The sequence below is a fragment of the Pleurodeles waltl genome, chromosome 7 (genome assembly GCF_031143425.1).
Source record: "Pleurodeles waltl isolate 20211129_DDA chromosome 7, aPleWal1.hap1.20221129, whole genome shotgun sequence".
Lineage (NCBI taxonomy): Eukaryota > Metazoa > Chordata > Amphibia > Caudata > Salamandridae > Pleurodeles > Pleurodeles waltl.
The window spans coordinates 1,547,350,758-1,547,364,975 of NC_090446.1; the positions used below are offsets into that span (position 1 = coordinate 1,547,350,758).

Sequence of the window (14,218 nt, forward strand, 5' to 3'; positions counted from 1 at the left end):
TCTTTCTCCTCCCTCTTTCTCTGTCCTCTCTCCCTCTCTCTCCTCTCTCCCATCTCTCCTCCGTCTCTACTCCCTTCCTCTCCTCCCTCCCTCTCTCTCTTCTCTCTCTTCTGTGCCGTCCTTCTACCTCACACCCTCTCCTCCCTCTCTCGCTCTCTCCTCCCTCTCTCCTCTCTACCTCTCCTCCCTCTCTCTCCTCTCTCTCTCCTCCCTACTCTCTCTCCTCCCTACTCTCTTTCCTTCCTCTCCCTCCTTCCTCTCCCTCTCTCCTCTCTCGCCTCTCTTCCTCTCTCCCTTCCTCTCTCTCCTCCCTCTCTCCCTTCCTCTCTCTCCTCCCTCCCTCTCTCTCCTCTCTCTTCTGTGCCGTCCCTCTACCCTCCCACCCTCTCCGCCCTCACTCCTCCCTCCCTCCTGGCCTCACCCACCTGCTCTGCTCTCACTCTGACAGCAGGAAGTGCCCGCTGGGTGCGGGCTCCCAGGGCTGGCATGGCCTCGGCAGGGGGGCAACCCGGGGCCTCCAAGGGGGGCGCCGTCCTGAGGGTGGACAGTAAGACGCTACACAAGGCGCTACGGGAGCTGGAGAAGCTGACCAAGCTGTGCCAGAGCCCCCGGCTGAAGCTGAAGAACAGCCCCCCCTACCTGCTGGGGATCCTGCCCGAGATCTTCAAGGTGCTTCGATCGCTGGAGCAGCAGGTCTCCCTCAACCTCTTCTCGGACGACACCTACTTCCGGGTCTACCTGGGCAACCTGCTGAGCAAGACCAAGCAGGCCATCCAGCTCTTCAAGGAGGCGGGGGAGAAGATCTACGAGGAGACCTCCATCCACAGGTGAGAGCGCCGGGGCAGGTGAGGCAGCCGGGGGCAGGTGGGACCACCAGGGGCAGGTGAGACCTCCACCCACAGGTGAGAGCGCCGGGGCAGGTGAGGCAGCCGGGGGCGGGTGAGACAGCCAGGGGCAGGTGGGACCACCAGGGACAGGTGAGACCTCCACCCACAGGTGAGACCACCAGGGACAGGTGAGACTCCACCCACAGGTGAGACCGCCGGGGGCAGGTGAGGCCACCAGGGGCAGGTGAGACCTCCACCTACTGATGAGACAGTCGGGGGCAGGTGGGACCACCAGAGGCAGGTGAGACCTCCACCCACAGGTGAGACCACCAGGGACAGGTGAGACTCCACCCACAGGTGAGACCGCCGGGGGCAGGTGAGGCCACCAGGGGCAGGTGAGACCTCCACCTACTGATGAGACACTCGGGGGCAGGTGGGACCACCAGGGACAGGTGAGACCACCATGGACAGGTGAGACAGCCGGGGGCAGGTGGGACCACCAGGGACAGGTGAGACCTGCACCTACTGATGAGACCACCAGGAGCAGGTGAGACCGCCGGGGGCAGGTGGGACCACCAGGGGCAGGTGAGACCTCCATGCAGAGATGAGACCTCCAGGGATAGACGAGGCCGCCAGGGACAGGTGAGACCTTCACCTACTGATGAGACCACCAGGGGCAGATGAGACTACCACTGATAGGTAAGACCTTCAGCTACTGATGAGACCGCCAGGGGCAGGTGAGACCTTCTCATACTGATGAGACCGCCAGAGGCAGGTGAGACTACCAGGGATAGGTGAGGCTGCCACGGACAGATGAGATCCCCACCAACAGACACGACCACCAAGGGCAAGTGAGACTGCCTGGGACAAGTAAGATCACCACCCAGATGTAAGGCTGCAGGGCCAATTCAGCGTTCAATCCTTAATAGGTTAGCAGTGTGATAGAATCAGGAAATGGTAACACATGTTACTTACAGCCCTTAGAAACAACAGACAGTATCAGAGATCCAAGCCTATGCCACTTCACACCAGTGGATGCCCCAATACCCAAGACCCTCAGGCCCCAGCGGAAACCACAGCACCCAAGACCCGGAGGCATCAATGGATGCCACGGAATTCTAAATCCTAGATACTAGGGAGTGGGGAGAAACCACAGGACCCAAGATCCTGTGGTACCAGTGGTTGCTGTGGTATTCAAGACCCTGGGGCACCAGTGGAAACCACAGTATTCAAGATCCAAGACCTTCAGGTCTAAGTAACTCTTAATCAAAGGGGTTTGGTCCTGTTAGGCCAAAGAAGGGAAGAGATCAGTTGGTAAAACAACAGCAAAAGGAGACCCCCCCCGCCCCGGATATTGATTAATCTATTTGATACATTACAGTACATCAATCTTGTCTGTACATTAATATATTTCTTGTTTCATTTTGTTTCATTTCCGTATCAGTTTTATACCATCACCTCATATCAAATGGTTATAAGTGAATAAGGGCCATATGTACGAACACTTTTTCCCATAGACACAGAATGGGGAAAAACCTTTGCTACATCTGGCCCTAAGTCACCAAAAAACACGAAAACCACACGACTAAAATCGCCTGATGTTACACACAGTAAAGAGACTAATCACATCCGTCTGACTCTAACATATACATGGACTAACTGCCGGGAGTCCTGTCCCTGTTCTGTCCATAGGAGCTTACTTCTGGAATAGCTTCAAACACAAGAGTTCATTTGTTAGAAACTGTTAGAACTGGTCTCTAGTTGGCAGAGGTATACACCCTTGTCCCAGTAGGGAGCACAATCTTAGTCAGGGTAAGTCACACACAATCCAAATTATCCTGTGCCCACCCGCTGGCAGCTTGGCACTGAGCAGGCAGGCTTAACTTGGAAGGCAATGTGTAAAGTATTTGTGCAGAACTTATACAACAACAGTGAAAATACCACAAAAATACACCACACAGGTTTAGTAAAATAGAGAATATTTATCTGAATAAAATATTGTTGAAAAGATAAAAGCCCAATCTACACAAGCACATTTATGAATTTTCTAGACTAAGGGGGTCATTACGACCTTGGCGGTCTTTTGAAAAGACCGCCGAGGACGCGGGAGACAGAATACCGCATTGCCGGCGGTATTCCTGTCTCCCTATTATGACATTTCCGCTGGGCCAGCGGAAATGTCACATCAACATTGCAGCCGGCTCGTAATTGAGCCGGTCGGCAATGGTGATGTGCAGCGGGTGCAGTAGCACCTGTCGCGCATTTCACTGCCCGAAATTCGGGCAGTGAAATGCGCGACGGGCTATGCCTGGGGGCCCCTGCACTGCCCATGCCAAGTGCATGGGCAGTGCAGGGGCCCCCAGGGGCACCCCAAGTCCCCTTACCGCCGGCCTTTCCATGGCGGTGTGTACCGCCACGGACAGGCCGGCTGTCGGGGACTCATAATCCCCAGGGCAGCGGTGCTTGCACCGCTGCCCTGGGGATTATGACTGCCAGGCGGAATCCTGGCGGGAAAATGAAGGGGCCGGCGGTATGGCCGTGGCAATTCCGCCACGGTCATAATTGCTGGCGGAACACCGCCAGCCTGTTGGTGGTGTTACTGCCAACATACCGCCGGCCACCGGGGTCGTAATGACCCCCTAAATCCCAATAAAGTGCTTAGAAGCACAATAGCTCCAACTGGGGCTGTCTTGGCGTCATTGACAGAGTCGTTCCCAACAATCTGACACCACAGGTGCCAGTCACAGAGTCACATGGGCCCCCAGGCACAGTACCTTTGGAAACGAAGAAAGAAAGATGTTGCACGGAGTCGTGGAGATGAAGCGTCGCTGGAGCCGGTGCAGTGCCAGTCTGTTACGGCATCCGGAGAGGTGAGGCATCGGTTCTGTCCGGTTGCAGAGGGAGTTGGTGCAGCATCGGTGGCGAGCCGTCGGTTCCCTGTGATCTGGCGTTGTCGATGAATCCAGTCAGTCAGGATGTAAGGAGTCGACTTCCCAGTTCTGCAATCACATTGCGTGAAGTTGGAGGCGTTGTGGCAATGTCGCATTTGCGTTGCAGGCCACGGTCGTCGCGTGCAGTGAGGTCCATGAGGTGGGAGAAGCTGTGGCGACGGTGCTGGCAGTGCTGAAGTCCATCTTGGTATTGCTAAAGTCAGAGAATGAGATAAAAGCTAGCTGGTGAAGTCTTAGTTGGCCCTGAGACTTCAGAACAGGAGGCAATCTCAATCCAAGCCGTTGGAGAGCACGTTTAGGGAAGGCAGAGTCCTTCAAGCAAGGTCAGAGGCCAGCAGGGTAGCAGTCCTTCTCAGCAAAGCAGTCTAGATGAGTCCTTTGGGCAGCAAGGCAGTCCTTCTGACAGGGTGCAGGTGTAGGTCCAGAAGTGTCTGATTTGGAGGGGTCAGAGACCCAGTTTATATAACCAGAAATGCAGTTGATGTGTGGTTTTGAAGTGCAAACGTTCCCCTTTCAACCCAGTCCTGTCTGTCAGGATCCCTGAGTGGGGTTATCAGTCCTTTGTGTGAGGGCAGGCCACTTTCCTTTGAAGTGTAAGAGAGAGACCCTCCACCCTTCCTGTCCAGGGAGACCGATTCAGTATGAAAATGAATGCAGATGTGATTGAGTGTCCTGCGTTTATGGCTGTCTAGGTAGAATGCAGAAGGGGAGCTGTCAACCAGCACAGACCAGAAGTGGACTGGAGACAGGCTGCAGGGCACAGATGGCAGTACATGCAGAGAAATACCCACTTTCTAAAAGTGGTATTTCTAAAATAGTAATATTAAATCCAACTCCACCAGTAAACAGGATTTTCTATTACCATTCTGGCCATACTAAACATGACAGGGCTACTCCTTCCAATTCAGAATCTACCACTTAAAAGTATATGAGGGCAATTCTAATGCTAGTCTATGAGAGGAGCAGGCCTCACAGTAGTGGAAATGAATTTATGAGTTTTTCACTACCAGGATATGTAAAACACTTAGGTACATGTGCTACTTTTACTTACATAGCACCCCGCCCTATGGGTTACCTAGGGCCTTCGGTAGGGGTGGCTTATATCTAGAGAAAGGGGAGTTTAAGGCTTGGCAAGTAGTTTTAAATGCCAAGTCAAAGTGGCAGTGAAACTGCACACAAAGTCCTTGCAATGGAAGGCCTGAAACATAGTTAAGGGGCTAAGAGGCTACTTATATAGGTGGCACAATCAGTGCTGCATGCCCACTAGAAGCATTTAATATTGTAGCAAGGTAGCCTCTTTCTAGCCTTGTTAGCCCCACTTTTTGGCCTGTTTGTCAGTATATGTCAGGGTGTTTTTACTGTCTCACTGGGATCCTGCAAGCCAGGGCCCAGTGCTCATAGTGAAAACCCTATGTTGTCAGTATGTTTGTTATGTATCACTGGGATCCTGCTAGCCAGGACCCCAGTGCTCATATGTTTGTGTCTTATATGTGTTCCCTGTGTGGTGCCTAACTGTATCACAGAGGCTCTGCTAACCAGAACCTCAGTGTTTATGCTATCTCTCCTTTTTAAAATTGTCACTGCAGGCTAGTGACTAATTTTCCCAATTCTGATTAGCACACTGGAACACCCTTATAGTTCCCTAGTATATGGTACCTAGGTACCCAGGGTATTGGGGTTCCAGGAAACCCCTATGGGTTGTAGCATTTCTTTTGCCACCCATAGGGAGCTCTGACAATTCTTACACAGGCCTCCACTGCAGCCTGAGTAAAATAACGTCCACGTTATCTCACAGCCATTTTACACTGCACTTAAGTAACTTATAATTCATCTATATGACTAACCCTCACTTAGTGAAGGTTAGGTGCAAAGTTACTTAGTGTGTGGGCACCCTGGCACTAGCCAAGGTGCCCCCACAATGTTCAGGGCAATTTCCCCGGACTTTGTGAGTGCGGGGACACCATTACACGCGTGCACTACATATAGGTCTATACCAATATGTAGCGTCACAATGGTAACTCTAAACATCGCCATGTAACATGTCTAGGATCATGGAATTGTCACCCCAATACCATTCTGGTGTTGGGGGGACAATTCCGTGCATCCCCGGGTCTCCAGCATAGAGCCTGGGTACTGCCAAACTAACTTCCCGGGGTTTTCTCTCAAGCTACCGCTGCTGCCAACCCTCAGACAGGTTTCTGCCCCCCCTAGGGCCTGGGCAGCCCAGTCCCAGGTAGGCAGAACAAAGGATTTCCTCTGAGAAAGGGTGTTACACCCGCTCCCTTTGGAAATAGGTGTGAAGGGCCTGGGAGGATTAGCCTCTCCTGGCCCCTGGAAATGCTTTGATGGGCACAGATGGTGCCCTCCTTGCATAAGCCAGTCTACACCGGTTCAGGGATCCCCCCAGCCCTGCTCTGGCGTGAAACTGGACAAAGGAAAGGGGAGTGACCACTCCCCTGACCAGCACCTCCCAGGGGAGGTGCCCAGAGCTCCTCCAGTGTGTCCCAGACCTCTGCCATTGTGGATGCAGAGGTGTGAGGGCACAATGGACAGCTCTGAGTGGCCAGTGCCAGCAGGTGACATCAGAGACCCCTCCTGATAGGTGCTTAGCTTTCTCTGTAGCCAATCCTCCTCTGTGGGCTATTTAGGGTCTCTCCTGTGGGTATCTCACCAGATAACGAATGCAAGGACTCACCAGAGTTCCTCTACACTTCCCTCTTCGACTTCTGCCAAGGATCGACAGCTGACTGCTCCAGGACACCTGCATAATCGCAACAAAGTAGCAAGAAGACTACCAGCAACATTGTAGCACCTCATCCTGCCGGCTTTCTCGACTGTTTCCTGGTGGTGCATGCTCTGAGGGCTGTCTGCCTTCACCCTGCACTGGAAGCCAAGAAGAAATCTCCTGTGGGTCGACGGAATCTTCCCCCTGCCAACGCAGACACCAAACTTCTGCATCACTGGTCCTCTGGGTCCCCTCTCATCCTGCCGAGCATGGTCCCTGGAACACAGGAGCTGGGTCCAAGTTTCCCCGACAGTCCAGTGGCCCTTCTGTCCAAATTTGTTGGAGGTAAGTCCTTGCCTCCCCACGCCAGACCGTAATCCTGTGTACTGCGTGAACTGCAGCTGTTTGGGGTTATGTGCACTTTTGCAAGACTTCCTTTGTGCACAGCCTAGCCCAGGCCCCCAGCACTCCGTCCTGCATTGCCCAACTCGCTGAGTTGGACTCCGACGTCGTGGGACCCTCTTTTGTTGTTCTGAGTCGACCGTCATCCTCAGATCTTCTAAGTGCCTGCTCAGGTGCTTCTGCAGGTGCTGCCTGCTTCTGCGTGGGCTCTCTGTGTTGCTAAGCGCCCCCTCTGTCTCCTCCTCCAAGGGGCGACCTTCTGGTTCTTCCTGGGCCCTGGCAACACCCAAAATCCTTAACCATGACTCTTGCAGCTAGCAAGGCTTGATTGCAGTCTTTCTGCGTGGAAACAACTCTGCATCATCCAGAACGCCGTGGGACATCTTCTGACCTAAGGGAGTATATCCTCTGAGATACTTTTGGCATATTGTCACTAAAATAAAGTACCTTTATTTTTAGTAACTCTGAGTATCGTGTTTTCTTATGATATAGTGCTTAGTGATATAAGTGGTATAGTAGAACCTTTGCATGTCTCCTAGTTCAGCCTAAGCTGCTCTGCTATAGCTACCTCTATCAGCCTAAGCTGCTAGAACACCTCTAATCTACTAATAAGGGATAACTGGACCTGGCAAAAGGTGTAAGGACCACAAGGTACCCACTACAAGCCAGGCCAGCCTCCTACAGACATACAGGCGCTGGGCACATGCAGTGCACTTTACTAGGGAATTACAAGTAAATTAAATATCCCAATTGGGAAGGAACCAATGTTACCATGTTTAAGGGAGACAGCATATGCACTTTAGCACTGGTTAGCAGTGATAAAGTGTGCTGAGTCCTAAAACCAGCAGAAACAGTGGCAGAAAAGTGGAGGGAGGTAGGCAAAATGTTGGGGGAGGCCCACCAAAAGGCTGTCAGGTCCAACATCATCTAATGGCCACTAGAATTTTGAGGAATTGGCCTCTTCAATTCTAGTTCCATAAACAATTTCCGTGAAGGGTAATCACTTCCTTCTATAACAGATGATCACACTGGGCCATTCAAGCGTTTTCCTCAAATTACATTAACCAGCACGTTTCGACTTCTATCAAAACCAGGGCATACATTTTGGTAAGAGGTCATCATCAGGGCCACACCAAATTCCTCAGGTTTGGGACTCTAGAAATATAGTATTAACTCTGTGCAACCTTAGGGAATCACTTGCATGCTTTCTGTGTATTTTACCCTTGTGTGCGTCAAGAAACAAATGCTCTCAGCAGTCCATATAATGGCAGTTTTCTTTAGACTTCATGACATACAGCCGGCACGATGTTCCGCGCGTGATAACTGTTTTTTTTTTTTAAAGATGTCAAGGTGTGTCATTACTGTGCGTTCAATAGACACCTTTAGGGAAAAGCTAGAACTGTCCTTCATTGTTATTCCTTTGTTAACTTCTTCACTTATTGCGATCTCACTAGTTGCAAATGGAGCGAGTGGAAACCACAGTATCCAAGACCCTACGGTACCAGTGGTCATTTCAGTACCCAAGACCCTGAGGCACCAGTGGAAACCACAGTACCCAAGGCCCTTCAGTACCAGTGGTCATTTCAGTACCCAAGACCGTGGGCCACCAGTAGAAACCACAGTACCCAAGACCCTGAGGCACCGGTGGAAACCACAGTACTCAAGACCCTGGGGCACCAGTGGGATCGGCAGTACCCAAGACATTGAGGAACAAGTGGAAACCACAGTACCTAAGGCCCCATGGCACCAGTAGAGGCCACAGTACTTATCACTCTAGGGTGCCTGTGAAAACTACAGTACCCAAGACCCTGTGGTATCAGTGGATGCCACAGTATTCAAGATCCAAGACCCTGGGGCACCAATGGAAACCACAGTACCCAAGACCCTGAGACACCAGAGGATACCACAGTATTCAAGATGCAAGACCCTGGGGCACAAGTGGAAACCACAGAACCCAAGACCCTGGGGCACCAGAAGACATCACAGTATGCAAGTCCCTGGGGCACAAGAGGGAAAGGACAGTACCCAAGACCTGTGACCGAAACTTTACCATACAAGGGCTTGTTTTGAGAAGATTGTTGTTGAAGATCCATTTAATATTCATGTTTGACCTTTGCTTAGTTTAGGTTAAAAAGTTTATTGATCTCAGTGGATTAAAGGGGATCATTTCTTTGCATGAATTGACTAAGTTGATCAGTGTGTCGAGCACTTTGTGTCCCTGTTCTCCTTTTAAGCCCTTGTGAAAGCTTGATAGATCAATGGTATCACATTGAACATGTTCTTAGGATCTTTGGTTTGCCCATCAATCACCACGGTAGGGTAAATTGGACTAAAAATGTCCTCAATATGACCTCAAAATCCCCCATTATATGAAGAGGTGCAGTGGCCTTAGAGTTTCCGAACCTGGTCTGAGAGTATGTTTACCTGAACTCTCATTATCAGTCCACATCTGGGCCCTCAATATCAGTCTACTCTACATCTGAGCTTTCAGTATCAGTCTACTCTACATCTGAGCTATCAGTATCAGTCTACTCTACATCTGAGCTATCAGTCTACTCTACATCTGAGATATCGGTATCAGTCTACTCCACCTCTGAGCTATCAGTCTACTCTACATCTCAGCTATCGGTATCAGTCTACTCTACATCTGAGCTATCAGTCTACGCTACATCTGAGCTATTGGTATCAGTCTACTCTACATCTGAGCTCTCATTATCAGTCTACATCTGAGTTATTGGTATCAGTCTAGTCTACATCTGAGCTCTCATTATCAGTCTTCTCTACATCTGAGCTATCAGTATCAGTCTAGTCTACATCTGAGCTCTCAGTATCAGTCTACTCTACATCTGAGCTATCCGTATCAGTCTACTCTACATCTGAGCTATCCGTATCAGTCTAGTCTACATCTGAGCTCTCATTATCAGTCTACTCTACATCTGACCTCTCATTATCAGTCTGCTCTACATCTAAGCTCTCATTATCAGTCTACTCTACATCTGAGCTATCAGTATCAGTCTAGTCCACATCTGAGCTCTCAGTATCAGTCTACTCTACATCTGAGCTCTCATTATCAGTCTGCTCTACATCTGAGCTCTCATTATCAGTCTACTCTACATCTGAGCTATCAGTATCAGTCTACTCTACATCTGAACTCTCAGTATCAGTCTACTCTACACCTGAGCTCTCATTATAAGTCTGTTCTACATCTGAGCTCTCATTATCAGTCTACTCTACATCTGAGCTCTCATTATCATTCTACTGTACATCTGAGCTCTCAGTATCAATCTACTCTACATCTGAGCTCTCATTATCAGTCTACTCTACATCTGAGCTATCAGTATCAGTCTAGTCTACATCTGAGCTCTCAGAATCAGTCTACTCTACATCTGAGCTCTCATTATCAGTCTACTCTACATCTGAGCTCTCAGTATCAGTCTACTCTACATCTGAGCTCTCATTATCAGTCTACTCTACAACTGAGATATCTGTATCAGTCTACTCTACATCTGAGCTATCAGTCTACTCTACATCTGAGCTCTCATTATTAGTCTACTCTACATTTAAGCTTTTGGCATCAGTCTACTGCAGTAAGTAAGGATGTCCTTGACACTGGATTTCCTTGAATCTTGTTTATTTCAGCAAAAATAGAAACCCCACCAGGCACAGCCTGCAACTGAATTGCATGGTTCAAAGCATGCAACCCACACATCATTTGGAATGCAGATATGTCATAAAGCCATGCACAGCTGCAGGCCGTCTGAAGCTGCTTAAGTAAATCATAACATCTACCCTAAATCTGAGCTCTGGGTATCAGTCTTCCCTAAATCTGAGCTCTCAACATCATTCCACTCTAAATCTGTACTCTGTGTATCAGTCTACCTAAATCTGAGCTCTAGATATCAGTCCACCCTAAATCTGAGTTCTGGCTATCAATCTATCCTAAAGCTGAGCTCTAGCTATCGGTCTACCCTAAATCTGACCTCTAGCTCTCAGTCGATCCTAACTCTGAGGTCTAGTTATCAGTCTGTCCTAAATCTGAGCTCTAGTTATAAGTCTACCCTAAATCTAAGCTCTAGGTTTCTATTCTAAATCTAATGTCTAGGTTTCTACCCTAAATCTAAGCTCTAGGTATCATACTACCCTCAATCTGATCTCCCAGAATCAGTCTACATACCCTTGTTAATTGTGTTTAAGGCTCGTACCAACGTGCGTGCATGTTCTAAGGACAGAAAGTTCAGCAAGCGAGCTCACTATCCCAGCTGGATTGGGATTCCAGCCTCAATGATCTGCAACATATTTACAGGTTTTACATAATGACACTTTCACACTGCCCTAAATGTTTGGTGTAAATGAAGTGATCTGGCAAGATAAATTATGGAATGTAATAGTTTTATAGCAATCAAGGTGCTGCATTGCATTGCTGTCTGCTGTCTCGAGAGCACTGCGTCATTACCTGCAGGTGATCTTCCCAAAGATAGCAAGGATTGGGTGGAAGTTTGCAAAGAATGGACTGAAGGATTGGATAGGATAATGTAAGGATTGGATGGAAGGATGCAAGGATTGGATGGAAGGACCCGAGGATTGGATGAAAGGACACAAGGATTGGATGGAGGGATGCAAGGACTGGATGGAGGGACGCAAGGATTGGATGGAGGGATGCAAGGATTGGATGGAAGGACCCAAGGATTGGATGGAAGGATGCGAGGACTGAATGGAAGGATGCGAGGACTGGATGGAAGGATGCGAGGACTGGATGGAAGGACACAAGGATTGGATGGAAGCACACAAGGATTGGATGGAAGGACGTAAGGATTGGATGGAAGGATGCAAGCACTGAATGGAAGGACACAAGGATTGGATGGAAGGACACAAGGATTGAATGGAAGGACGCAAAGATTGGATGGAAGGACACAAGGATTAGATAGAAAGATGCAAGGATTGGATGGAAGGACATAGGGATTGGATGGAAAGCCACAAGGAATGTATGGAAGGACGCAAGGACTGAATGGAAGGACGCAAGGATTAGATGGAAGGATACAAGGATTGGATGGAAGGACACAAGGACTGGATGGAAGGGCACAAGGATTGGATGGAAGGATACAAGGATTGGATGGAAGGGTACAAGGATTAGATGGAAGGATACAACGATTGGATGGAAGGATGCAAGGTCTGGATGGAAGGACGCAAGGATTGGATGGAAGGACAAAAAGATTGGATGGAAGGATACAAGGATAGGATGAAAGGACGCAAGGATTGGATTGAAGGATGCAAGGATTGGATGGAAGAACGCAAGGATTGGATGGAAGGACACAAGGATTGCATGGAAGGATATGGGGATTGGATGGAGTGACACGAGGATTGGATGGAAGGACACGAGGACTGGATGGAAGGATGAAAGGATTGGATGGAAGGATGCAAGGATTGGATGGAAAGACACAAGGATTGGATGGAAGGACGCAAGGACTGGATAGCAGGACGCAAGGACTGGATGGAAGGACGCAAGGATTAGATGGAAGGATGCAAGGATTGGATGGAAGCACACAAGGACTGGATGGAAGGGCACAAGGATTGGATGGAAGGACGAAAGGATTGGATGGAAGGATACAATGATTGGATGGAAGGACGCAAGGATTGGATGGAAGGATGCAAGGTCTGGATGGAAGGACGCAAGGATTGGATGGAAGGACACAAGGATTGGATGAAAGGATACAAGGATTGGATGCAAGGACACAAGGATTGGATGGAAGGACGCAAGGATTGGATGGAAGGACACAAGGATTGGATGGAAGGACATAAGGATTTGATGGAAGGATGCAAGGATTTGATGGAAGGATGCAAGGATTGGATGGAAGGATACAAGGATTGGATGGAAGGACGCAAGGATTGGATGGAAGGACGCAAGGATTGGATGGAAGGATACAAGGATTTGATGGAAGGACGCAAGGATTGGATGGAAGGACACAAGGATTGGATGGAAGGACATAAGTATTGGATGGAAGGACACAAGGACCCGATGGAAGGATGCAAAGAAAGGCTACAAGGGTTGGATGGGGCCTCAAGGATTCAATGGAGGGACTTGAGGCCTGGGTGGAAGGACGCACATGTGGAGCAATCCTTTGTTAACCACAAAGACATGTTTATGTTGATCTTATGGTGCTAAAGGAATTTGACAGTATCCCCTTGGTAAATGTTGTGTACTAACAAAGTGAGCATTTCCTATTTAACCAGATCATTGTTTTTGCACATGAAGGAAAGTGTGCATGTTTACATTATCCATGTATGTATTCTGTATGCATGTGGCATTTCGCTAGTGCAAGCCTACCCAAGAGGCATCTGAGCGCTGCACATGGCTAAAGACAAGTATAATGTCAAGGAGAGTTAGGAGAGGAAGTTGGGTACAGGTGTTTAATACATTGTGATGTTGTGCTCTCTAGGCTGTTTCCTAAATTGGGGCATGGATTCGGGATATTGTTCATAAGTTGATCATATCGCCTCAGACCCTGGGTGAGATGTGCACCATGTGTAGGATGCCCTTAAGCAGTGGCAGTGTGAAGTCACATGCTGTGTATCACTTGTATTGCACTGATTAAAGAAGGTAAAACAAAAACAAATTATAATGAAGTGTATGTGATGTACACGTATGCTCAGTCAAGTTGGACAAGTAAGTGACAGCCATGAGGTTGCAACATGGTAGGAGATGTACATGTTTTTGGCGCACATCGGCAGCGTCAGAGACACTATCAGGGGTGTGGTATAATCTATGAAGAGAGGTGAACTGAATGAACCTAAGGTTTCAGTTTTGGAAGATGGTACCTGTTTGGTCAGAGTGATTAGGGTATCCTATCCCGCTCACCTTGTCTTTTTGGCACTAGAGGTGCTGATGGGCTCTCGGGTCTGCATTGTAGACCTCGCTCTAGAGGAGCTTCCTCTATTCTCATCAGAGCACTGAGGGGGGGTGGGCTGTAGGGAAGGTAGCATAGGTGCCTCACATGCCTGCTGGATCCCACAGTACAAGAACATGTCCAAGGGGTGCAGTCAGTCATGGTTCAAGTTGGGTCCAATGGAGCAGAGTCCGCCCTGCGGGATCCACCTACCCACTGTTAGGACGATGGCTTTCTTTAATTCAAGGGGGTCATTTTGTTCCATCGGTGCAAGGTGTGCCTTATATGCCAATGAGAACCCTGGCACATATAGTATGCCTAGGTTAGTTTTAGCATGAAGCCTGCGCCAAGACCATGCTGTAAAGTGCACAGAATCACTCCTGTTGGAAGGTTGGAAACCAGTCATGGGTAGGGGAAGGTGGTATATGTTGT

General features: G+C 49.1%; 1 protein-coding gene across 3 annotated transcripts in view; it reads left to right on the forward strand.

The window, feature by feature from the left end:
- The first annotated feature begins 380 nt into the window (after positions 1–380).
- CBLC (Cbl proto-oncogene C) overlaps positions 381–14,218 on the forward strand; it is a 195,336-nt gene continuing 181,498 nt past the window's right edge. For all 3 annotated transcript variants that reach the window (XM_069201446.1, XM_069201448.1, XM_069201447.1), the window contains exon 1: positions 381–827. In XM_069201446.1, the coding sequence (XP_069057547.1) occupies positions 487–827 (341 nt within the window). In that variant the 5' untranslated portion in view covers positions 381–486. The remainder of the gene's footprint in view (positions 828–14,218) is intronic.